Source organism: Bos indicus, chromosome 19, assembly GCF_029378745.1.
Source record: "Bos indicus isolate NIAB-ARS_2022 breed Sahiwal x Tharparkar chromosome 19, NIAB-ARS_B.indTharparkar_mat_pri_1.0, whole genome shotgun sequence".
Lineage (NCBI taxonomy): Eukaryota > Metazoa > Chordata > Mammalia > Artiodactyla > Bovidae > Bos > Bos indicus.
The window spans coordinates 57,546,064-57,571,896 of NC_091778.1; the positions used below are offsets into that span (position 1 = coordinate 57,546,064).

Consider the following 25,833-nt stretch of genomic DNA (forward strand, 5'->3'; position numbering starts at 1 on the left):
GCCGCGGCGAGGGCTTCTCCTCAGAGCCACGGCCACCCCTCTGCGGCGCTCCGCACGCTCCCCTCCTTCTGGCCTCGACCACACGAACGGGAAAGGCAGCGCCAGGGGCGGCCTGCCCTCACGGGACCGCTTTCGCCAGATCCGGCGCCGCCGCGGACACCCCTGAGCCGGGCGGAGAGAAGGCCCCCCGGGGATGGCGGGAGCGGCGGGGAGGCGGCTGCGCGTGCGCGGCCGAGGGCGAGCGCTCGGTTTGGCCCCGGCGGGAGCGAGCTCACCACCTCTGCCGAGCCTGGGTTTCCTCCCCGCGCCTTGGTCTGCAGGCTCGCGTCGTCGGCGCCGCTGCTTTTTCCATGGCAGGAGCCCCTTTGGTCCATCGGGCTTGTGTACGAAGGTATTCGTCACCAGCCCCTACCCCAAAAGGCTCCAGAGGCACGAAGGGGACGAGATTGATGCAGATCAAACAGCTGGGAAATGGAGACCCTGGGCTCAGTTGAACACAAATACTGATTTGTTATGGGCTTCCTAGGTGGCTCAGTGGTCAAGAATTCCGAGACGCGGGTTCGATCCCTGGGTGGGAAAGATCCCCTGCAGAGGAAAATGGCAACCCTCTCATACTCTTGGCTGGGAAAATCCCATGGACAGAGGAGCCTGGCGGACTACAGTTCATGGAGTCGCAAGAGTCGAACGCGGCTTAGCGACTGAACAACTGATTTGTTATCTCACCAAAGAAAAGCAGGAGGAAAAAAAATCAGGGAATTCGAATCCCAGGTCTTGTTATGGAAAACTTCAAAAATGCTTCGGTAACCTAAAGGAGTTATTTATTTTGTGAGTGCCATATTTACAAATGCATAGACATACAAAGAAGAGAATATTATTGGTTCTGAATTCCCAAATAAGAGCATTTTTGTTTGTTTTTTAACAAGCTGGAGCTAATTCGATATCTTAAACCTTTGGAAATGGTGCCTGAAAATGTAGCAGCTCTTATTATTTAGAAAAGAAATTCGATATGAAAATAAGACAAATTTTCAGTAATTTACTTGGGGAAGCACTTCCTTCACTGAGATGATTCTCAACGACCTATTTGAATAGTAGAAATAAGATGACTTGGAATGTTAGGAAAACCCTGTGACCCCAATAGTTTGTTCTTTTGAGATATACATTTTTTAGTAGAGAGAGAAAAATCCTGTGGTTATCACAATTTTACTCAAATCTGCATCTCTGAAGTCAGCCATCCATAGGATGAAATTTAATGTAGTTTCACACAAAATTTCACGCTGTTCTACCATCTATGTCTTGTTGCATTTTCCAAATGTTTCACAAAGTTTCTCTGATCTGAGCATTTTTGACACCATTGGTGTGGCTATGAGAAATTACAGTCATATCCATTTTTTAGTGGGTGAAAAGAAGCCTGATAGTTTCCAAATGTAAAATAAACCCTTAGTAGCAGATAAATGAGTTTTTAAAAACTGGCTATTATAGCTGCTCTATTGAAAGTTTTAAAAGCATCAGAAGTGAAGTTAGATCAGATCAGATCAGTCGCTCAGTCGTGTCCGACTCTTTGCGACCCCATGAATCGCAGCACCCCAGGCCTCCCTGTCCATCACCAACTCCCGAAGTTCACTGAGACTCACGTCCATCGAGTCAGTGATGCCATCCAGCCATCTCATCCTCTGTTGTCCCCTTCTCCTCCTGCCCCCAATCCCTCCCAGCATCAGAGTCTTTTCCAATGAGTCAACTCTTCGCATGAGGTGGCCAAAGTACTGGAGTTTCAGCTTTAGCATCATTCCTTCCAAAGAAATCCCAAGCTTAATAAGACATTGATAGAAATGTCTAATTTCCTCCAGAAAAAAATTATTCTGAAAAGAATTTGAAAAGGAATAGATACATGTATACATATAACTGAATCACTTTGCTACTGAATCACTTTGTACACCTGAAAGTAACACATTGCTAATCAACTGTGTGTGTACAGTTGCTCAGTCATATCCAACTCTTTGTGACCCTCTGGACTGTAGCCCGCCAGGCACCCCTGTCCAAGGGAGTTCCCAGAAGAGAATACTGGAGGGGTTGCCATTTCCTTCTTCAGGGGAATCTTCCCAACCCAAGGTCGAATCCGCATCTTTTGCATCTCCTGCATTGCAGGTGGAGTCTTTACCAATGAGCCACCGGGGGAAGGCCATTAATCTATTGTACTCCAATATAAGACCAAAAAAAAAAAAATACTCTGGTAAACATGAAAGACCAGAAGGAAAAAACATCCTCAGAAGAAGACCTGAGAAAAAAAGTAACTTGAGTGACAAAACAGAGCTGTCCTGTTCACTGAAGGCTGTTGAACAGAATCTAACCTCTGTTCAGTAGATGCCAATAATACCCTTGACAGTTGTGACAACCAAGTCTCTAGAAGATGTAGGTGTGAGGACTGGATGAAGACTGTCGAAAGATACAAAATTCCAGTTATAAGTAAGTACTTGCTAAGTTGCTAAGTCACTTCAGTTGTGTCTGACTCTGTGTGACCCCATAGACAGCAGCCCACCGGGCTCCCCTGTCCCTGGGATTCTCCAGGCAAGAACACTGGAGTGGGCTGCCATTTCCTTCTCCAGTACATGAAAGCGAAAAGTGAAAGTGAAGTCACTCAGTCGTGTCTGACTTAGTGACCCACGGACTGCAGTCTACCAGGCTCCTCCATCCATGGGATTTTCCAGGCAAGAGTACTGGAGTGCGGTGCCATTGCCTTCTCCAAAGTAAGTATAGGGATGTAATATACAACATGACAAATGTAATTAACATGACAAATGTAATTAACACTGCTGTATGTTACATATGAAAGTTGTTATGAGAATAAATCCTGAGTTCTCATCACAAGGAAAACAATTTCTATTTCTTTAATTTTGTATGTTTATGACATGTTCAGTAAACCTACGGGGGTCCTCATTTCATGATACATGTAAGTCATTATTCTGTATAGTTCCGTTGTGTCAATTATATCTCATTAAAACTGGAAGGGGAAAAAAAGTCTCTAGATATTCCTAGTGTCCCCTCGGGGGCAAAGTCACCTCTTTTAAGAGCTACTGGCATAGATATTCAACCACAGGAAGAGAGGAACAGCTTAGTTAGTATAGTTAATATTAATGAAATATTCACCTATTCAGAAGAATTACAAAGACATAAGAGCATGGAAAAGTCAAGAAACTTTTTTTAACATGTTTTTATGTGAACCATTTTAAAATTCTTCATTGAATTTGTTACAACGTTGCTTTTGTTTTATGTTTTGGCCCCCAAGGCATGCAGAATCACAGCTCCCTGATCAGGGATCAAACCTGCACCCCCTGCATTGGAAGGCGAAGTGTTAACAGCTGGAACGCCACGGAAGTCCTTCTTTTTCCTCACATAAATTCACTTCCAGGAAATAATCAAGAGACATTTGAATAGTTGCCAAAAAAAGGGAAGTAAGAAATGTCTCACAGTTAGAGAAGGATTATGTAGTCATTAAGAGGTAATTAAAAGTTTTAAAGATTTCCTTTTTGCAGTAAATGTACATCCAGAGAGGCATTATCATGTATATTTTGTAAATGAAATTTGATTTGTACCCAGTTGTAGGCACTATGATTGAATTGAACAGGCGCAACACAAAATTGAGTAGCTAAAAGAAATAGAGGAGTTAAGACAAGTATTGGAGAAGGAAATGGCAACCCACTCCAGTGTTCTTGCCTGGAGAATCCCAGGGATGGGGAAGCCTGGTGGGCTGCCGTCTATGAGGTCGCACAGAGTCGGACACGGCTGAAGTGACTTAGCAAATAGCAACAGCAATAGCAAGAGGTAATTAAAAGAAAGAAGATAAGACTTCGCAGGTGGCTTGGTGGTAAAGAATCTGCCTGCCAATGCAGGTAGACTCCGATTCATTCCCGGGGTCGGGAAGATCCCCTGGAGAAGGAAATGGCAACCCACTCCAGTATGCTTGCCTGGAGAATCCCATGGACAGAGGAGCCTGGCTTGCTACAGTCCATGGGGTCGCAGAGAGTGTGACACAAGTGAGCGCACATGCACGCGTGGAAAAGGTAATTATAGCAAATGTTTATAAAGATAAAATTCAGTAAAGTCTTATTTTTAAATTTTATTTATTTAATTTTTCGCTGCCCTAGGTCTTTTGTGGCAAGTGGGGGCTACTCTATTCCAGTTGTTCTGCACAGACGTCTCTTTGCGGTGGTTTCTCTTGTTGCACAGCACCGACTCTGGAGCGCCCCAGTCTTCAGTAGTTGTGGTTCGTGGGCTCAGTAGTTTCAGCTTTCTGAAACTGGGCTTAGTTGCCCTTCAGCATGTGGTATCTTCCCTGACCAAAGATGGAACGCCTGTCCTCTGCATCTGCAGGCTGATTCTTAACCACTGGACCAACAGGGAAGTCCACAATGAAGTGTAATTAAAAATTTTCTCAATTTTGTAAAAAACAATAATAAAAGCTATCACTATTTATGCAGAAAAATATATTGACAAGAGTGTGTATTATTACTCTCACAATTGGAAAAAAGTTATCTTGGAAATTCTTTGGTGGTCCAGTGGTTAAGACTCTGCAATTTTATTGCCTAGGGCCTAGGTTCAATCCCTGGTCAAGAAACTAATAACCCACAAGCCCTTAAGTGGAGCCAAAAGATAATAATAATAAATAGGGGGTTTCCCTGGTGGTCAAGTGGCTAAGACTTCATCTTCCAATACAGGGGGTGCAGGTTTGATTCCTGGCTGGGAAGCTAAGATCCCACATGCCTCGTGGCAAAAGGACCAAAAGATAAAACAGAATCAATATTGTAACAAAATCAGTAAAGAGTTTTTAAATTTTTTGGAAAAAAAATCAGTAATAATAAATAGGGCCTATTTAATAATAAATAGCATGTGAATTGAGTGCAGTTGCGCGTAGTTACATTCTTTGGCACTGCCTTTCTTTGGGATTGGGATGAAACCTGACCTTTTCTAGTCCTGTGGCCACTGCTGTTTTCCAAATTTGCTGGCATATTGAGTGAAGCACTTTAACAACATCATCTTTTAGGATTTGAAATAGCCCAGCTGGAATTCCATCACCTCTAGCTTTGTTCATAGTGATACTTCCTAAGGCCCACTTGACTTCACACTCCAAAATGTCTGGCTCTAGGTGAGTGATCACACTATTATGGTTATGTGGGTCATTAAGATTTTTTTTTGTATACTTCTTCTGCTTCCCAAGTAGCTCAGTGGTATAGAATCCGCCTGCAATACAGGAGACCTGGGTTGGCTCCCTGAGTTGGGAAGATCCCCTGGAGAAGGGAAAGGCTACCCACTCCAGTATTCTGGCCTGGAGAATTCCATGGACTATAGTCCATGGGGTCACAGAGAGTCGGACACAACTGAGCAACTTTCACTTTCCCTTTTCACTTTCTGTGTATTCTTGCCACCTCTTAATATCTTCTGCTTCTGTTAGGTTCATACTGTTTCTGTCCTTTTTTGAGTCCATCTTTGCATGAAATGTTCCATTGGTATCTCTAATTTTCTTGAAGAGATCTCTAGTCTTTCCCATTCTATTGTTTTCCTCTCTTTCTTTGCATTGTTCACTTAGGAAGGCTTTCTCATCTCTCCTTGCTTTTCTTTGGAATTCTGCATTCAGATGGGTATACTTTCCTTTTCTCCTTTGCCTTTTGCTTCTCTTTTGCCTTTCTCAGCTATTTGCAAGGCCTCCTCAGACAACCATTAATAATAAATAGGGTGGTCCAGGTAGCCCTAACCTAATGCTGGTGGCTGGGGTTTGATCCCTGGTCAGGGAACTAGATCCCACATGCCACAACTGAAAAAAAAGAACCTGCCTGCCACAGTGAAGACTGAAGATCAGAGATCCTGTGTGCTGCAACTAAGATTGGACACAGCCAAATAAATGCTTTTAAAAAATAAAAAAGAAAACGTTACCTTTTAGCATGTTTACCACGTAATTTAAAATTTTTAAAAATTTGAGACCAAGTTAAACTTCCTACAATTATATGAAGAAATTTACATGTGGATAAGGATTGGGAATTAAGTGTTGCCTTATGGGAATGTGAATTAAAATTTTTTGTTCTTTAAAAAATATTTTACTGATAAATATTTTAAATACAAATGTAGATATATATGCACACATACATGAATAAGGCCATTTTGTAAAAAACCTGTTTTATAGCCATCACTTCAGTTCAGTTGCTCAGTTGTGTCTGACTCTTTGCAAACCCATGGACTGCAGCACACCAGGCCTCCTGTCCATCGCCAGCTCCCAGTGTTTACTCAGACTCATGTCCATCGAGTTGGTGATGCCATCCAACCATCTCATCCTCTGTCATCCCCTTCTGCCTTCAATCTTTTCCAGCATCAGGGTCTTTTCCTGAGTCAGTTCTTTACATCAGGTGGCCAAAGTGTTGGGAGTTTCAGCTTTAGCATCAGTCCTTCCAACAAATAATCAGGACTGATTTCCTTTAGGATGGACTGGTTGGATCTCCTTGCAGTCCAAGGGACTCTCAAAAGTCTTCTCCAACACCACAGTTCAAAAGCATCAATTCCTGGGTGATGTATATAATTCATGTATATATCTATACATGACTACTGGAAAAACCATAGCTTTGACTAGATGGACTTTTGTTGGCAAAGTAACATCTCTGCTTTTTAATATCCTGTCTAGGTTCATCATAACGTTTCTTCCAAGGAGCAAGCATCTTTATAGCCATACTAATGTACATAAGACTTCAATTGAGAAATGGAGTTAAAGCTGCTCTAGCCCTGTGGTTCTCAAACTTTAGTAAACTTCAGAATTATCTAGAGGGCTTTCTAAGCCACTGATTCTTGGACTCTTTCCCCAGAACTTCTAACTCAGTAAGTCTGAGCTAGGGCCTGAATCTATTCTAATTTGTACTTCTAACAAGTTCCCAAGTGATGTTGCCCAAGGGACCATCCTTTGAGAACCATCCTTCCAACTCTGCCTTCCCTACCTTAGGGTGAGAGTAACCAGTCACAGAGAGGAGCTTGAAGAGTACAGCTATTATCTCTATTTGGCACAATTGCAAAATATAAACTTTGTTCAGTTTGTTTCTGTTCATCTTAGAAACACAACAGATCCTTCCTGAATCCAGTAATGGACAAAGGAGTAGGACTGGAGTGTTTCACAGGATAGAAGAACTTGCAATTGTCGTACCAGTGTAGAGATTGCATTCCTGATACAACACCTTGCAGGAACCCTAAATCAAGCGTTTCTGGTATTCTCACGCCAGGTACTACGTTACTATTGCGAAGGTCAGTCAGTGAACGTTTATCCAACACTTGCTTTCAGGAACTTGTTATCTGCAGAGACTATGAAACTGAAAAGTGACAATACTTGCCCTCAAAAAGCTTACAGGACCATTCATTAAGTTATGTTTGTGCAATGTAAATATTAATGTTCAGTGATGAAATATTCAGTTCAGTTCAGTTTGGTCACTCAGTTGTGTCCGACTCTGCGACCCCATGAATCGCAGCACGCCAGGCCTCCCTGTCCATCACCAACTCCCGGAGTTCACCCAGACTCATGTCCATCAAGTCAGTGATGCCATCCAGCCATCTCATCCTCTGTCGTCCCCTTCTCCTCCTGCCCCCAATCCCCCCCAGCATCAGAGTCTTTTCCAATGAGTCCACTCTTCGCATGAGGTGGCCAAAGTACTGGAGTTTCAGCTTTAGCATCAGTCCTTCCAAAGAAATCCCAGGGCAATCTCCTTCAGAATGGACTGGTTGGATCTCCTTGCAGTCCAAGGGACTCTCAAGAGTCTACTCCAACACCACAGTTCAAAAGCATCAATTCTTTGGCACTCAGCCTTCTTCACACTCCAACTCTCACATCCATACATGACCACAGGAAAAACCATAGCCTTAACTAGATGAACCTTTGTTGGCAAAGTAATGTCTCTGCTTTTCAATATGCTATCTAGGTTGGTCATAACTTTCCTTCCAAGGAGTAAGCGTCTTTTAATTTCATGGCTGCAGTCACCATCTGCAGTGATTTTGGAGCCCCAAAAAATAAAGTCTGACACTGTTTCCACTGTTTCCCCATCTATTTCCCATGAAGTGGTGGGACCGGATGACATGATCTTCGTTTTCTGAATGTTGAGCTTTAAGCCAACTTTTTCACTCTCCTCTTTCATCAAGAGGCTTTTGAGTTGCTCTTCACTTTCTGCCATAAGGGTGGTGTCATCTGCATGTCTGAGGTTAGTGATATTTCTCCCAGCAATCTTGATTCCAGCTTGTGCTTCTTCCAGTCTAGCGTTTCTCATGATGTACTCTGCATAGAAGTTAAACAAGCAGGGTGACAATATACAGCCTTGACGTACTCCTTTTCCTGTTTGGAACCAGTCTGTTCCATGTCCAGTTCTAACTCTTGCTTCCTGACCTGCATACAAATTTCTCAAGAGGCAGGTCAGGTGGTCTGGTATTCCCATCTCTTTCAGAATGTTCCACAGTTTATTGTGATCCACACAGTCAAAGGCTTTGGCATAGTCAATAAAGCAGAAATAGATGCTTTTCTGGAACTCTCTTGCTTTTTCCATGATCCAGCAGATGTTGGCAATTTGATCTCTGGTTCCTCTTCCTTTTCTAAAACCAGCTTGAACATCAGGAAGTTCACGGTTCACATATTGCTGAAGCCTGGCTTGGAGAATTTTGAGCCATAATTCTCAAAATGGAATATTACTCAGCTATTAAAAAAATAGTGAAATAATGCCATTTGCAGCAATATGGATATATCTAGAGATTATCATATTAAGTCAGAGAAAGACAAATATATCAGGCATATTCTTTACTGTCCGAGTCACCAAGGAAGCCTGTCACTTACATGTGGAATCTAAAAAACTGATACAAATTGAACTTACAAAACAGAAATAGACTCAAAGACATAGAAAACAAATTTATGGTTAACAAAGGGAATAGCAAGGAGGGGGAACAAACCAGGAGTTTTGAATTAGCATATATACACTAATGCATGCATACACACTAATACGTATAAAATAGGTAAGCAATTAAGGACCTACTATATAGCACAGAGAACTATACTCAATACCTTGTAATAACCTATAACAGAAAAGAATCTAAAAAAGATACACATATATAACAATCACTTTTGCTGTTCCCTTGAAACTAACATAACATTGTAAATTAACTATACTATAATAGAAAAATTTCAGCGATTGTACTGTGAAATGGAACAATATTTCCCTACATTTAATACTCCAGCTGATACATTTAAAGTGAAATGTACCAGCTTCTTGGCTTTGACTGCTGGTGCAAGCTTGGGTCCCATCTTCTTTGCCATGATCCAAGGGTAGAAAGTTGGAAGGTTTCCACGAGAGATTCTGTGATGTTGTCTTCAGATTTCCTGCAGTATTCAGGAATTGAATACTCATTATTCCTGGGGCTTCCCAGGTGGCTCAGTGGAAAGAATCTTGCCAATGTAGGAGATACAGTTTCAATCCCTAGGTCAGGGAGATCCCACATGCTGGGAAGCAACTGAGCCCGTGTGCCACGACTACTGAGCCACATGCTGTAGCTACTGAAGCCCATGTAGCACAAACTCTAGAGCACCCTAGAGTTTGTGCTCCACAAGAGAAGCTACTGCAACGAGAAGCCTGTGCTCTCTGCAACTAGAGAGTAGCCCCTGCTCTCTGCAACTAGAGGAAAGCTCGTGCAGCAGCAAAGACCCAGCACAGCCAAAAATAAATAAAACTTTATATATAAAAATAAGTCAAAACAACTTGTGCTCCCACTACTATTCTGGGACTTTTTTCCTGCACATTTTCATCTCTCTGAGGCCTTCCACTGCGGCCTGGATGCAATCCTGCAGTAATCAAACTCGGCTCTGAGTCAGAAGTCTCAGGTCTACTGAATCTACCACTTCAAGCTGGGTGACCAAGTTACCTGAACTTTCTTCGTCTCAGTTTCTTTGCCTGCAAAATGGGAATAATAATAATACAGGCTTTGTGAGGATTAAAGGCTTAGCACAGAATCCCCACATAGTAATCACTCAATTAACGTTTGCCAGTTTTTCGATGTATATTACTCCATGTACTTTCTCTCCCCAAAACACCCTTTTCCAGCACACAGCCTCCCCACAAACTTCCCACTCCTATGGAAAAGATAGAGGGAAAATCTTAATGTTGGGAAATTTATATTTTTCACAGTTTGTTTCCCCTGGCAGTTGCAGAGACTCTCAGTATTCAGTTTTAGTAGATTGCCTAGGCTCAGCTCACAGAACTCCAGTTTGTCATTGGAACATGTGTTGTTCACATGTTTGAATACACGTAATGACTTTCTATAGAGCTCCTTTGCCTGAAGGTGATTTTTGTAATTTAGCAGAACTTTAGAAGGGGGGATGATATTGTAGGACCCCCCTGTTACCTCGAAGCTAACAACTAAACAACCATTTGATTATTGGAGTCCCCCACATTTTACTGAGTCTAAGTTTGACATGACATGTTCCTCTTTGATGGTTCTGCCATCCTATAAGCCTGGGAAGATGTGTGATGGCAATAGAAGACCTGGGATCAGGGACTTCTCTGGTGGTCCGGTGGCTAAGACTCCACACTTACGATGCAGGTTCCCACATGCTGCAACTAAGACCTGGTGTTTGGTTTTAGTTGCTAAGTTGTGTTCGAATATTGCAATTCCATAGACTGTAGCCTGCCGGTCTCCTCTGTCCATGGAATTCTCCAGGCAAGAATACTGAAGTGGGTTGCCATCTTCTCCAGGGGATCTTCCTGACCCAGGAATTGAACCCAGGTCTCCTGCATTGCAGACAGATTCTTTATTGACTGAGCTACAAGGAAAGCCCAACAATGTGAAGTGAAAGTCCTCAGTCATGTCTGACTCTTTGCAACCCCATGGACTATATAGTCCATGGAATTCTCCAGGCCAGAATACTGGAGTGGGTAGCCTTTCCCTTCTCCTGGGGATCTTCACAACTCAGGGATTGAACCCAGGTCTCCCACATCGCAGGCGGATTCTTTACCAGCTGGGCCACCACGGAAGACCTGGTGTAGCCAAATAAATAAATATTTTTAAAAATATTAAAAGATGCTTGCTCCTTGAAAGGAAAGCTATGACAAACCTAGACAGCATATTAAAAAGCAGAGACATAACTGCCGACAGAGGTTTGTGTAGTCAAAGCTATGGTTTTTCCTGTAGTCGTGTTAGTCATGTATGGATATGAGAACTGAACCATAAAGAAGGCTGAGTGCCGAAGAATTGATGCTTTTGAATTGTGGTCCCAGAGAAGACTCTTGAGAGTTCCTTGAACTGCAAGATCAAACCAGTCAATCAAAAGGAAATCAACCCTGAATATTCATTGGAAAGACTGATGCTGAAGTTGAAGCTCCAATACTTTGGCCACCTGATGCAAAGAGCTGACTCACTGGAAAAGACCCTGATACTGGGAAAGATTGAAGGCAAAAGGAGAAGGGAGTGGCAGAGGATGAGATGGTTGGATGGCATCATCAACTCAACGGACAAGAGTTTGAGCAAACTGTGGGAAGTAGTGAAGGATAGGTGTGCTGAAGTCCATGGGGTTGCAAAGAGCTGGACATGACTTGGCCACTGAACAACAACAAAAAGTCCTTGGTTCAGGAGAGCAAGGATAGCACCTCTTTTTCTTTCTCTACAGTAACTGGCACAGTACCTAACTCCTTCATTCCCTGGCATATAATAGGAGCTCAGTCAACACTACTTGTCAGATGTGTGATAATGGGCAAATTATTAGCTCTTTTTGAGCCTCAGGAGTAAATAAATACTAATACACTTGGATAGGTTTGTAAAAGGAGGAAAAGAACTAATACTAGTAAAGCCCTACTCACTGCCTGACACAGTGCAGTTGCTTCTCTTCTCCTTTCACTGCTTGTATATTGCCTCCCCTCCCTACTGCAGTCTGATCCCCCCACACCCCCAGACAAAATTATCCTAGCACAGGATCTTATGCACAGTGATGGTTTCAATTAGTCAGTCATTCAGTGTATCTTTACACATCAAAAATGCACATAAGCTTAGAGTTGAGAGAGAGCAGGTACATTCAGGACACCCCAAGTAATTGATTATGACTGAAGCAGAGATTTTGAGGAGGAAATGATGAGCCTGGATTAGCTCTCAAAGGGCTTTGTAGGTCTTATATGAATTTTGAACTGTATCCCATAAGGCAGAAGATTGCCACTGAACCAAGGAGTGGCAGAAACTTTTTTTGATTTTGTTTTTATTTTTAGAATGGTTTGGGGTTCTGGGGCTTTAGTGTGCTTAAGAATCACCAGGGAAGCGTGTTAAGAAAGAGGGATCCCTTGGGACTTCCTTGGCCGGCCAGTGGTTAAGACACCTCGCTTCCACTGCAGGGGGCACAAGTTTGATCTTTGGTCAGGGAACTGAGATCCCACATGCTGTATGGCACAGCCAAAAATTAAGGGGGGAAAATGCTTAAGAAAGAGGGTTCCCAGAGCCATACTGCCTGAAAATATGCATTTAAACTAGCGCCTTAGGGACTTCCCTGGTGGTCTGTCTAGTGGCTAAGACTCCCAGACTTCCACTGCAGGGGGCTTGAATTCAACCTCTGGTCCGGAATGAGATGCTGCATACCCCTAGATGCTGTGGCCAAAAACCAAAACAACAAAAAACGCAGCACCTTAGATGATTCTGATTTACTTAACTATTCAAACGCAGTTGGGACACAACTTAAAACCAAAAGATCAGTGGCCCTGGAGAGATTTGAGTTGAACTTAGGCTTTCACCGCCTGCCCGGAATCAATCTGCTTTTCTTGGCCTGTCCTACATCTAAGGCCTCAAGCCTCCTCTTCACCTTGGAGGACCAGCTGGAAAGCTCAGCAAATGGAATAGACCCCAAAGACTGGACAGGCAAGAATACTGGATGGGTTGCCATTCCCTTCTCCAGTGGATCTTCCCAATCCAAGGTTTGAACTTGGGTCTCGTGCACTGCAGGCAGATGCTTTACTGCGTGAGCCACCAGGGAAGCAAAGAGTGGACAGAGGCTGAAAAGAAGTAGGTAGGTAGAATAGGCAAGAAGTAGGTAGATTTGACAGGTATTTGAAAGGGGGAATACACAAGACTTGGGGATTGACTGTATGGGAAGTGTGTGAAGGGGTCAAGGATGCCCCCTGGCTTTTTGGCTTAAAGCAATGTTATGGTTGTAATGGCGCATCATACAGTGACCTGAGAACTTGAAAGACAGAAGCCGGTCTGAAAAGTAAATTGAGGAATTTTAGTTGAGACTGGCTGAGTTAGAGGTGCCTCTAGACTAGAGATCTCTTCAAGAAAATTAGAGATACCAAGGGAATATCTCATGCAAAGATGGGCTCAATAAAGAACAGAAATGGTATGGACCTAACAGAAGCAGAAGATATTAAGAAGAGATGGCAAGAATACACAGAACTGTACAAAAAAGATCTTCACGACCCAGATAATCACGATGGTGTGATCACTCACCTAGAACCAGACATCCTGGAATGTGAAGTCAAGTGGGCCTTAGAAAGCATCACTACAAACAAAGCTAGTGGAGGTGATGGAATTCCAGTTGAGCTCTTTCAAATCCTGAAAGATGATGCTGTGAAAGTGCTGCACTCAATATGCCAGCAAATTTGGAAATCTCAGCAGTGGCCACAGGACTGGAAAAGGTCAGTTTTTATTCCAATCCCAAAGAAAGGCAATGCCAAAGAATGCTCAAACTACCGCACAGTTGCACTCATCTCACACGCTAGTAAAGTAATGCTCAAAATTCTCCAAGCCACGCTTCAGCAATATGTGAACCGTGAACTTCCTGATGTTCAAGCTGGTTTTAGAAAAGGCAGAGGAACCAGAGATCAAATTGTCAACATCCGCTGGATCATGGAAAAAGCAAGAGAGTTCCAGAAAAGCATCTATTTCTGCTTTATTGACTATGCCAAAGCCTTTGACTGTGTGGATCACAATAAACTGTGGAACATTCTGAAAGAGATGGGAATACCAGACCACCTGACCTGCCTCTTGAGAAATTTGTATGCAGGTCAGGAAGCAAGAGTTAGAACTGGACATGGAACAGACTGGTTCCAAACAGGAAAAGGAGTACATCAAGGCTGTATATTGTCACCCTGCTTGTTTAACTTCTATGCAGAGTACATCATGAGAAACGCTGGACTGGAAGAAACACAAGCTGGAATCAAGATTGCCGGGAGAAATATCACTAACCTCAGACGTGCAGATGACACCATCCTTATGGCAGAAAGTGAAGAGGAACTCAATAGCCTCTTGATGAAAGTGAAAGTGGAGAGTGAAAAAGTTGGCTTAAAGCTCAACATTCAGAAAACGAAGATCATGACATCCGGTCTCATCACTTCATGGGAAATAGATGGAGAAACAGTGGAAACAGTGTCAGACTTTACTTTTGGGGGCTCCAAAATCACTGCAGATGGTGACTGCAGCCATGAAATTAAAAGACGCTTACTCCTTGGAAGGAAAGTTATGACCAACCTAGATAGCATATTGAAAAGCAGAGACATTACTCTGCCAACAAAGGTTTGTCTAGTTAAGGCTATGGTTTTTCCTGTGGTCATGTATGGATGTGAGAGTTGGAGTGTGAAGAAGGCTGAGTGCCAAAGAATTGATGCTTTTGAACTGTGGTGTTGGAGTAGACTCTTGAGAGTCCCTTGGACTGCAAGGAGATCCAACCAGTCCATTCTGAAGGAGATCAGCCCTGGGATTTCTTTGGAAGGACTGATGCTAAAGCTGAAACTCCAGTACTTTGGCCACCTCATGCGAAGAGTGGACTCATTGGAAAAGACTCTGATGCTGGGAGGGATTGGGGGCAGGAGGAGAAGGGGACGACAGAGGATGAGATGGCTGGATGGCATCACTGACTTGATGGACTTGAATCTGGGTGAACTCCAGGAGTTGGTGATGGACAGGGAGGCCTGGCGTGCTGCGATTCATGGGGTTGCAAAGAGTCGGACACGACTGCGTGACTGAACTGAACTGAACTGGACATTCAAGTGGAGATGTTCAGAAGTCAGTTGGATTTATAGGCTGGAAGTTTGGAGAAAGATTTGGATTAGAATCTAGAGTTGGGAATCATTAGCAAATAGATGGTAATAGAAGTGGTATGAAATCATCCCAGAAGAGTTAACAGAATGGGGAAAGGAATGGGTTCAGAACAAAATCCAAGGAACATTTAAGGGAAGGGCTGAGAAAGAAAAAAAAAAGTGCAAAGGGATCAAGGCCAGGCCAGAGTCACAACCCAAAGTCACAGGGAGGGAGTTCAAAGAGTGAGGAACCGGGAAGCATCCTGGATTCAGCAGGAAAGTCGTTGGTGACCTTGGAGAGAGCAGTTTCAGTGGAGCCATGGGGACAGCACCAGATTGCAGTGGATTGAAGAGTGAGTGGGAGGTGAGGGAGTGGAGACAGCTGGCATGGACATTTTTTTCAAGATGTTGGGCCAAGAACAGACAGAGATACAGTGTTAACTTTAGATGGAACTAGAAATGAAAATCTTTTTCTACGCTAACCAGGGAGTGGAGGAAAATACAGGACAAAAGAAATAATCAATAAACCCTATGGAGAGAAGCAGGGCACAGATGTCAGGGTTGTTCTTAAGATGCGAAGGACCTACTTCCATTTGTGAAACTGACGGACAAAATGATCGACTGATTTGGAAGATAGATATCTGGTACTTTTCTTTGATAGATGTTGTTTATCCTCTGGGAAGTTGGGAGCCAGGCCATGAGTAAGGAGTTTGTAGGCTGAACCTTTTTTCCTCAGCTAGTCAAAGTAGGAGGTTTCCAGCAGGACAGAAGTAGTCAAAGCACTAAAGCACGAGCCTAGTGGGAAGTGGGCTGAGGCTGAAGCTTTAAAATTCGAGGGATGAGAGGCTGACTGAGAGGAAGTGTGATGTTCCTCTCATCCAGAGGAAAGCTGCATTTGGGCCACAAAATGAGAGGTTCTTTTCCCCGAACCTCGTGCTGGGGCTTTGATTTTGGGTCCCTCTGCCTCGTCTAGTCAATTTGCCTTCCCCAGCTTGTCTCTCACGTCTAGGCCTCGAGCCTCCTTGTCCCCACCGAGGACCAGCTGGAAGCCATTTTGATTAAGCTCCACCACAGAAGGAGGACAATACAGCCCCGCCCAGAGTCAGGCGCGCCCCCGCGGCGGGCCGCGTGCGCGTGTCCGCGCCTCTTCCCGCCGGCCTGGCGGGCGCCGGGGCCAGGCCGGGGCGGCGCGGGGCGGGGGTTGGGGGTGGTTATGTAAGCGTTGCGCGCTCCCGCGAGGCAGCAACCAATGAGGAGCCTCGGTGACTCGGGCTCGCGCACGCAGGGTGGGGGGAGGGAGCGCACGACGTGCGCGCGCCCTCTCCCTCCTCCACCGCTGCCGCCTCCTTCTTCTGCCGCTCCTGGTGCTGCTTGTGTGCTCGTTCCGTGCGGACCTGGTACCTCTTTTGTGAAGCGGCAGCTGAGGAGACTCCGGCGCTCGCCATGGCGGACGAAAAGCCCAAGGTGAGCTCGGCGCCGGCCTCCGCGCCTCGCCGTGCGGCCGGGGTCACGGCGCGGGCCGGGGTCCGGCCTGAGCCCGCCGCGGGCTCCCCGCGCCTTCCCGGGCCCCCCACGGGGCGGCCGCGGCTCAGGCCCCGGCGCTCCGCGCCATTTTCCTCCCTCCCCTCTTCCTCCCGCCCGCGCGGGAGGAGGCCCCGCCGCCCTCCCCCGCCCCCGGCCGCCTCGGAGTGCGCGCCGGGCGCGAGTTGGGCGGGCGAATCGCGGACACCCGCGGGCCCACCGGCCGCGAGCGGGGCTTCTCGGGCCCGGTTGGCCGGGCGCGCGTAACGAGGGGCGTTAGGGCGCGCGGTGTCCCCACCCTCGGCGGACCCCGCGCCGGGGCGGGTGTTGCCGCCTCTGCGGTGGCGTGGAGTTCCCTCGGCCCAGGGCTTCCCCGCTCGGGGGTGGGGGCCGCAAGCATTTGGGGACCCCTGCCCCTGGCCGCACTGGCCGGCTGAGGGCTCGGGGTGAATCAATGGGCTGCCGATGGGCTGGAAGCCGGATGCCTGTCGGGCCGTCTTCAGGGGCAGGGGTTGGGGGATTCCCGGGGAGTATTTCCCACATTTTTTGTCAGAATGGGCAGGGGCTTTTCCCTGGGTGCCAAGTAACCCTTAGCTTGCCGAGACCATGTGGTTTGGAGAAGTTGGAGGCAAATGTACGAGCAGAGAGACTTTGCAGGGCTTAACTTTTTTAACGTGAGTTTTGAGGCACCAGGCTTTTCCCTGGAGGACTGGGGCGCACACTTCTTCCTGGCACACGGGACTTTTCTTTTGGTTTGTTTTGTGACCCCCACCTCCCGCCATCCCCTTCCCTTCTGAAGTGGTTTAGGGACTACAGAATTCTTTCTGCACTTGATTTTGGTGAACTTCAGATTTTGTCGAAATCTACAAGGAAGACTCGGAATAAAACTGTGCATTTGACTCATGACAACAGAGGGGAGTGGAGAAAAAGCTCTTAACTAAAAATAAACAAAAATGAAGCTGCTCATAGAGGCGAACAATAATAGTGGTTCTGAGTTATTACTGTTGCTTCCGAGAGAATCAAAGGATATTCCTCAGTTAGGTGTGTGTTTGTTTGTTTAATGTAGTTTGAGATTTGTTGGTGAAGTTAATTTGCTAACTTTTAACGAGATTTGTGATGAGTTTTGAATTGCAAACTCTAGATTTTTGTTTCTTGTGTACTCAAAGCACTTTAAAAGGAGAAAGGATGCTTGTTTTTAATCGTTTTAGAGCAAAGATATATTTTGGGAGATGTCATTTTTTAAAACTCAGAATCAAAAGGGCATTGCAGTAAATCGAAGAGGGTACATCTTTAAAAATCGATCGTTGATACTGATAGTATTGGAGGTAGGCTGCTTTTCTGTTTCTGCGACAGCTATTTAATATTGTTGCTTCAGGATTTCTCATCTTTCAGATTGATTTCAGCAGCTGAAAACAGCTGTATGCTCTGTTGTCATACAGAATGAGAAACCTGTTGATTTCTGAAGTGACTTGGGCTGTTGCTTTAAAAGGTGTTTGTCTTTCACATTTTCCAAATTATACTTAAATTTTTTTTTTTTCTTCAACAGGAAGGAGTCAAGACTGAGAACAACGATCATATTAATTTGAAGGTGGCGGGGCAGGATGGTTCTGTGGTGCAGTTTAAGATTAAGAGGCATACACCACTTAGTAAACTAATGAAAGCCTATTGTGAACGACAGGTGAGGAGCTGACATGTGTACTTCCTCTGAATAAAACAGATTTTAAAAAACACAAACATTTTCTTGAGAAATAGAAACCAGCATAATATGACAATAGATTGTTTTTGGTAGAATATATATATACACTTACGTACTTGACATGTCAGAGTTTTATCATACACTTGCTTTGTTGATTTTTCATGAAACCCCTTAAGATGGTTAATATACATGATTCTGATTCTGTGCCATAATGCATTCTTGTCAGGCTCTTTTTTGACAATTTAAAATTTGTCTTGTGTTGAAACAGTTTATTTCGAGTATTTTAACCAACTTGGAAATAAAACTAAATGTACGTTTAAGGACATTGCAAGTTTTCTGAAGCATGTAAAATTGTAATATTTTCTTTTTACACTAATAGTAGAGGTCAGGCGTAAACACTGCTATATTAAAGACATTTGAATTTTACTCAGAAAATAGTAAATTTTTTACATCAAGAAGAGGAAGTAGAAATCAACAGATGCTAGGAGGTAAATAAGCTTTAAGACAAAGAAGCTTCCTTTTGTGATGTTGAGTCTATAATACTACAAGGCAACTTTAAAGTTGACTTTTGCAAGTATAGCAGAAACTAGTAGATCAGTTAATCCAACAATAAGTATTTTTCTTACTTTACCCTGGGTGAATAACATATAAAAGTTTGGAAAATTATTCTGTTAGATTAAAACAATTTATCTACATTGCACATTGACCTCCTAAAAATAGGTTCAAAATAAAGTTAGAATCTACAAGTTTCGAGGGGTGCCTCTACAAGTTGGGAGATTGAATTCGAATTGATACTTGGGTCTCCTTTATGACATTGAAAGGCTTCTTAAAGAAACCGAAGACTTCAAGTTTGAATATTTTATGCCTAATTTACTTATATAATAATACTGTGATTATAATTTTTTATATAGGTAAGCTTGTTCATAATTCTTTACAAAGATACGCCCTTCAGTGTACTTTTATTTGAAGCATTTTGGTTAAATCCTGTAACAGTAAATACATACTTATTAATTATGCTAAAGAATACAGTATTTCAGCAATAATACCCCTTCAGGTTACAGGGGAATTTTAAAAGGTGGAACTTTTATGTAGCACAACCTTATACAAAATAGAAACTCATGCTTAGATTTGGTAACTTTTAACAAAATCCTCTGCGTATCATGCCTAACTCTTCTCTGATTACTATTAAATTTTAGCTTTCATTTAAAACTGGACTGAAAATTTTTGAACTTAGAGAAAGATACATTGAATACCCATGAGTCTACCCCTAGATTAAGTTTACGTATTTTTTTTTGCAAGATGCATATAAACTGGGGCATTATACTGTGTCCCAGAAAAAGTAAAGCACATCCTCTGTATTCCAGATTTTCCTTTTATAGGGAATTGTAATATAAGGTCAGTTAGTGGGTCAATCAAGGATTTTTTAGTTTTCCTTCTGTGTTAAAATAAATCTGTACTGCCCAGATTAAAGTTTTCTTTGATTTTTCTCAGTTATTAGGCATAAGATGGGGTATTGAGGCCATTCTTTCTTTGCACTAGAGGAAAAAACATTGGCCATCCATAAAGAATATAATTCTACTGTATATCCGTTGGAATGCAAATAGGATTTGAAGATAGTATCCAGGAAGAATTTGGAAAGATGTTTATTCCCATTTTCCTCTTAAATGGGGGAAACCTCAAAGGTTTGAGTGACAGAAGGTCCCTGTTTACTTTGCAAATGATTTCTCTGGTTCTAAGGAAGAGGACTGAGTCCCTGCTTTTTAAGTGTGGTACATGTTATTTCAAAAAAAACTCAGTATTTATCCCATCTAATTTGCAGAGCTTAAGTTTTTTGGCAGGTGAGGAAGAAGACCAAGAATTTCCTATCAAGGTTTTAATTGAATGCTCATATTTACTTTCTTATGCACTCATTTGGCATTGGATCTCTGGAGGAGTCCAAGTGAATGCCTACCAGGCATCTCAGACTAAACATGCAAAAGAGGACCCTTGATTCTTCTATAGTGTCCCCACTCAGTAAATAGCATCATTTTACATCTAGTTGCCGAAACCTTAGGATCTTCATTGATGATGTAACATAACTCAAAATCCATCACCCAATTGTGTTCTCTGTCTAAACTTGGCCCGGTACAGTAGCCACAAGCCGTATGTGACCGATTACCACTTGAGATGTGGCTAGTCCAAATTGAGATGTGCTGCAAAGTGTAAAATAAATGCCAGATTTTGGAGACTCGGCATGACAGAAGGTTCAGTTGTTAAAATGTTGATTGTATGTCGAAGTGATAGTATTTTAATTATGCTGAGTTAAAACATTTTTATTAAGCTTTTACTTACTTGTAACTTTCTAGTGTGGCAGCTAGAAAACTTAAAATTACATGTATGGCTCACACTGTATTTCTATTTGATAGTGCTGAGCTCTCAATCATTTTTAGTCTACGCTTGATTACTACCTCAGGGACTTCTCTGATTTCAAGTGCCCTTGTTCACTCAGTTCTCTTTTTTGTTTGTTTTGATGTTTTTTTCATTGATTATTGTATTTACCTGTCTCTGCATTAAATGTAAGCTCCATGAGCATAGGGCTGTTTTGTTCACTGTTTGTCTAGATAGATCCTGGACCAATACTGGCTTACAGAATGTCTTCAAATGTTTATAAAATGATAGAGATTCAGCCTAGTATCTCTAGAGGTTGGTTTCTAAATAAGTTTTTCATTCACATGTAGAATTAGTTTGCCCACTTTATATCAGCCACAGGTCCTTCAGCTAAATGACTGAAAGCATAGTATTCCATTTTAGTATAAATTTACCCCAACCCTAGTTGTTTTCTAGGGTGTCAAATGGTTTCAGAGAGCCCAGAATAATTGGTTTAGTCCAGTTCATTTTTGTGAAATGAAGAAGTGGGAACATGTAGAGATAGCCTCACACAGCTCTTCTGGGGCACAATTAAAGCTCAATGTTGAGATTTATACATAAGAGAAAACCAAGTACTGGTTTAGTATAAATTCATTGTTTAATTTTACATAGTTTATGGAATCTTAAAAGCCAATTTCCTGAATTTTGGACTTTTGATCTCTAGCAAAATAAAAGAGCTTTTATTGATAAGGAAAAGCATAAAAAGGTGGCAATAAAGGAGTACAATTTGCTTGTGTTCTCCTGGCCCTGCCTTTCCCCTCCCCCCTCCTTAATTTGAATGGTCACACCGTTGACCTTATGTCCTTATCAGTGGATGTAGTGAGGGAAGAACACGGCATATAAAAGGTGCTTAGTGTTTTGTTGAAGCAATCGTCTCCAATCTAGTGTTTGTAAATATGTAATAATACTAATGGCTTGGCATTGGATTCTTGGTTGCTTTGTGTAATCACAAACTAAATTTGAAAGTCATGAGGAATGAATTAGGTTATGGCTGTCACCTACCTAGTGGGGGATTGCTTGTGTTCCTCTACCTAGTGGGGGATTGCTTGTGTTCCTCAAGACAAGGGCTAGTCTGGAAGTGGGTGGTATGTGTCAAGACTAGAGTTTTAAAGGAAGCAGTATGTTACATGTAGTTTTAAAGACCAATTCAGTGAATCCTTGTTGAATAAGTGAATACAGATGTTAACCGAGTGTTTGTAGAGAATACTTGATCTCAATATTTTTAGTCCTAGGAACTCAGTTTAATTTTCTCTTAAATACTAAAGCAAAGAGTTTGTGTAACAAGAGTTATAGTTTATAATTTGTGCATGATACAGGAATGATTTTGTGTAAGACACTTCCAAGAAAGCTATTTTTCTAGTTAATATATTCACAGCATACCTCCAAAGATACTTTCTATCTTGTTCTCATGTGGCTGCAGTTACCAACAGCTTCACTGTTTTGCTCCTTTCCCACCCCTGTGACAGGTAGGTAATTCTTGAATAAGTTAAACATTGGAGTCCCCTTTGCAGAAAGTTGCATGTTTCGGCTCATTTATCTCCTTAAATGCACATAAAAATTTCTTGAAGTTAAACTCTAGTAATAGAATTTATTAGTTAAGCTCTAGTAATAGAATGAAAAACACTAGAGTTTAGAGAAAGTAAAAATCACCCCAAATCACCTAACCAGTATGGAAATCTTAACATAATCCTAACTGTTTCTTTGCATTCTTATTGCGTTTAAACGCTTTGTCCAGGGTTTGTCAATGAGGCAGATCAGATTCCGATTTGACGGGCAGCCAATCAATGAAACAGACACACCTGCACAGGTAAAAATCTCTTTGTGCTAACTTGAGAACAAATGTGTCCATAATTTTCTGAGCAGCTTTGTTAACTTGTGAACTTCTAGTCATTGGAGTATAGTTCTTTACCAGAGTTCAAAGCTATGTAAAATACGGCCAAAGGGGAATAAAAAGAAAAAACAGGAATAAATTCACGAAGTGTTTATGGTTTTTTAATATCTACTTATCACTTAGTAAAGCTAGTAGGTCATTTTATTTTAATCAAAGTTTTCCTCTTGCAAGCATCATTTGGAAGAAAATAATTAAAATTCCTGTCTGTTACTTCAGATTGTTGTTTTCCTTCTGTTTTCATTGCTGCAACTCTAAATCATACTCAGGGTTTCTCACAAGTGATTGATTGGCTATTGTAGCCATTTTAGCTCCTCCTGAAGCCTTGATTACATATATTTCTGAACTGTAGGGAATCTAGTGGTTGTAACTGCAAGTCTCTTGATAGCTTATGTTTCATAAGGCTGTTGATAGTAGGTCTGTTCCCAAACCCTTAGTTGTTTGATCCCTTAATCTCTACATATAACCTCAATTAATCTGTCAGTTTGTAAGGAATCGACTGGGCTACCTTCTGTAGCAGACATTTTTTGTCTTTGTTTCTTTTTACCTTCTGAAATTCAATTTAAGACTTCCAGTTTTGGGGGGGGGGGGAATTGACAGCAGAAATTTAAATTGGACCCCTTGTACTTTTGAATTTATCACACCCATAAAAAGTAGGAAGTTATAAATATGAGTGAAACAGAACATCCAGATTTTGTTTTTGTTGATAATCTTCAAAAATTTCACATGTCTATTTTCTGTTGGTGAGTCTCTAAGAAGCAATTATAGTGTGTAGCCACAAGGAGGAGCTGAATTCTCTTGAATGAGAGAAAAAGCTCTCCTGTATCCTTCAAAAGCATTTAAACTTTCACTATAAAATTTAAAAACATTTCAGTAGTTTCATTTTAGTAGATAGGCTGAAGACCAGTTTTGATGGTTTTAAAAGAATTAAACCATTATGCTGGGCTCTGATAATGTATTTTCTGTTTTTTGAAACTCTCACCCACCACCAAAAAGTTCTGGAACTTGTCTGTTATGCTAACTGCAAATAATTAAACCTAGGGAAGGTTTGTTCACAACTGCATTTATAAAATCTTCAAATTGAATTTGGAATTGACCATTTTAGTATTTGGAATTGAATTTGTTTTAGAATAAAACTGACTCATTTTAGAATTGTTCTTCCAGTATTAAGTAGCAGAGTTGTATAAATTAGAACATCTTAGCAGCCAGTTTTAACAGCAGTATAATTGTTAATGCACTTAACCATTTTCTAGGTACTTTCTTTGACTCATTGAATTCTTATAACTGAATGATCTCCATTTTACAAATAGAGAATTGAGACTTAATATTTTAATACTTTAGCCCTACTTGTACTATGATTCAACTTCATTAGCAACAGTTCCCTTTTGATTTCAACAAGTCTGTTTTTCCCATATGCCTTTCCTTACTTCATAGTGGTAACCACTGTTTTGTATATAGGCAAAGATATATTCCTGTTGTACACACATTTACACAAAATTAAAAATATGTATACAAATGTAATACTATATTGTATGTGATGCCTGGTTTTTAAATTTGTTTTTTAGCCTAATACTATCTCTAAGGGATATTTTCTTTTCTGCATGTGTAAATCTTACTTATTCTTTAATAATAGCTACATGGTGTTTCATGTATGCATGTACCATATTTCTTTGGGTTTTTGATAATTTGGTTATTTCCAGGTTTTTGCTCATCTAAACATTGCATTGAGAGCCTTCATACACATCACTTTTATTTTAAGTAATGAAAGATGAGATTATTTAACTCATGGTCATACTCATTTTTTAACTTAAAACTCAGTTTTCTATAATGTTAATAAAAAGACCAAGTGAAAAATTATTCAAACCTAAGTCTAATGCTACTTTAAGCTGTGGGACATCGGAAATGACACTGGAAGGGGTAGAACTCATTCAGGATATTTAAGTCTGATAGTTAAAACATTTTAAGAACTGAGTAACCAATGGTGGGTTATTTTTTCTCATTTGTGCTAGTTGGAGATGGAAGATGAAGATACAATTGATGTATTCCAGCAGCAGACAGGAGGTGTCTACTAAAAAGGGAACCTGCTACTTTACTCCAGAATTCTGTTGCTCCAGACCAAGAAGACATTCTCAATTAGAAAACCGCAATTTGGTTCCACCGCATCCTGACTACTACAGTATAGTTTCTCTATTCTTTCATTTTCCCCTTCCCCATTCCTTTATTGTACATAAAGTAACTGGTGTATGTGCACAAGCATATTGCATTTTTTTTTAACTAAATGGCCAATGGTATGTTTTGATCGACATCAAATGGAGATGGGATGGGGAAAAATACTGATTCTGTGAAAATACCCCCTTTTCTCCATTAGTGGCATGCTCATCAGCTCTCTATCTTTATATTCCAGTAAGTTATTTTGCTCTCACTGTTTAACAAAAAAAAGAACAACATAAAAATTCTTGCATACCTTGTTCGATTGGAGAATTTTAATGTTTTTCATTTATCATTGTAAAACCAAGGACAATTTTATAACTTTTTTGTACGTAGCTGTTACATGTAGGGCAATCTGTCTTTAAGTAGGGATAAATTACTCTAAAAGAAATGAATCCTAGATAGTTTTCCCTTCAAGTCAAGCGTCTTGTTGTTTAAATAAACTTCTTGTTTAAAATGAGCTGTTTTCTTTATTCTGAGGAATATTAAATAGAAAGTTGAAGTTTAGAGGAAAACATGACCTGAATAGGCCTGCTAAAAGTAACATTTTAAGGAAGAAATAAAGCTGCTTTGCATTTCTGACAGACTAATGTAAAACAAAGAATAACAAAGTTATATAAATGACTAGCAAGGAATGCTTCAGCCTCCATTCAGAAAGTTTAGTCAGTTCCAAGTACGCAACTTTTACTAGCAGAAAATTGGGTCATAGTGTTGTGGGTTTACTCTGTAAGTATTCTTTTCTGTAACCACTACCTGAGGCAGAGTTGATGAGTACACAAAGCTAGGAAAAAATTCTGATTTTGCTGACTCTGCTGATGTATCATACTTCACCATTCTAATCTTCCTTTTGTCTCATGGTAAATACTCCCTAACCTAAAATAGAGTTTTTGTTCCTTGTTTAAGGATCTTAAATGACAGAAAACATTTTTACCTATATATATACATTCTTATAGCAATTAAATATGCAGATCACTACAGTTTTTCAATTCAAATGTATAGGGAAAGAAAACAGAACCAATAAATAGAGTATTGGAGCTGGAAAGATGTAAAGACTAATTCTAACCCTATTTTAA

General features: G+C 41.6%; 1 protein-coding gene and 1 long non-coding RNA gene across 5 annotated transcripts; both read left to right on the top strand.

The window, feature by feature from the left end:
- Positions 1–185: 185 nt before the first annotated feature.
- LOC139177638 (uncharacterized) lies at positions 186–9,758 on the top strand. Of its 2 annotated transcripts, XR_011562184.1 has the most exons (3): positions 203–2,741; positions 3,281–4,055; positions 4,140–9,758. It is a non-coding gene; the product is annotated as an uncharacterized lncRNA (long non-coding RNA). The 2 variants fall into 2 exon arrangements; XR_011562183.1 differs by lacking the exon at positions 4,140–9,758 and having other exon boundaries at positions 186–2,741; positions 3,281–4,123.
- A 6,537-nt stretch (positions 9,759–16,295) lies between these two features.
- Positions 16,296–25,220, top strand: SUMO2 (small ubiquitin like modifier 2). Of its 3 annotated transcripts, none has more exons than XM_070774107.1 (4): positions 16,296–16,505; positions 18,109–18,240; positions 22,085–22,130; positions 22,400–22,449. In XM_070774107.1, exons 1-4 carry the CDS (start codon positions 16,485–16,487, stop codon positions 22,432–22,434), a joined length of 234 nt encoding a protein of 77 aa, XP_070630208.1. In that variant the 5' UTR covers positions 16,296–16,484; the 3' UTR covers positions 22,435–22,449. The 3 variants fall into 3 exon arrangements, with proteins under 3 accessions (XP_070630208.1, XP_070630207.1, XP_070630209.1); XM_070774106.1 differs by lacking the exon at positions 22,085–22,130 and adding an exon at positions 24,562–25,220 and having other exon boundaries at positions 16,303–16,505; positions 22,400–22,471; XM_070774108.1 differs by lacking the exons at positions 22,085–22,130; positions 22,400–22,449 and adding an exon at positions 24,562–25,220 and having other exon boundaries at positions 16,305–16,505.
- Positions 25,221–25,833: the final 613 nt, after the last annotated feature.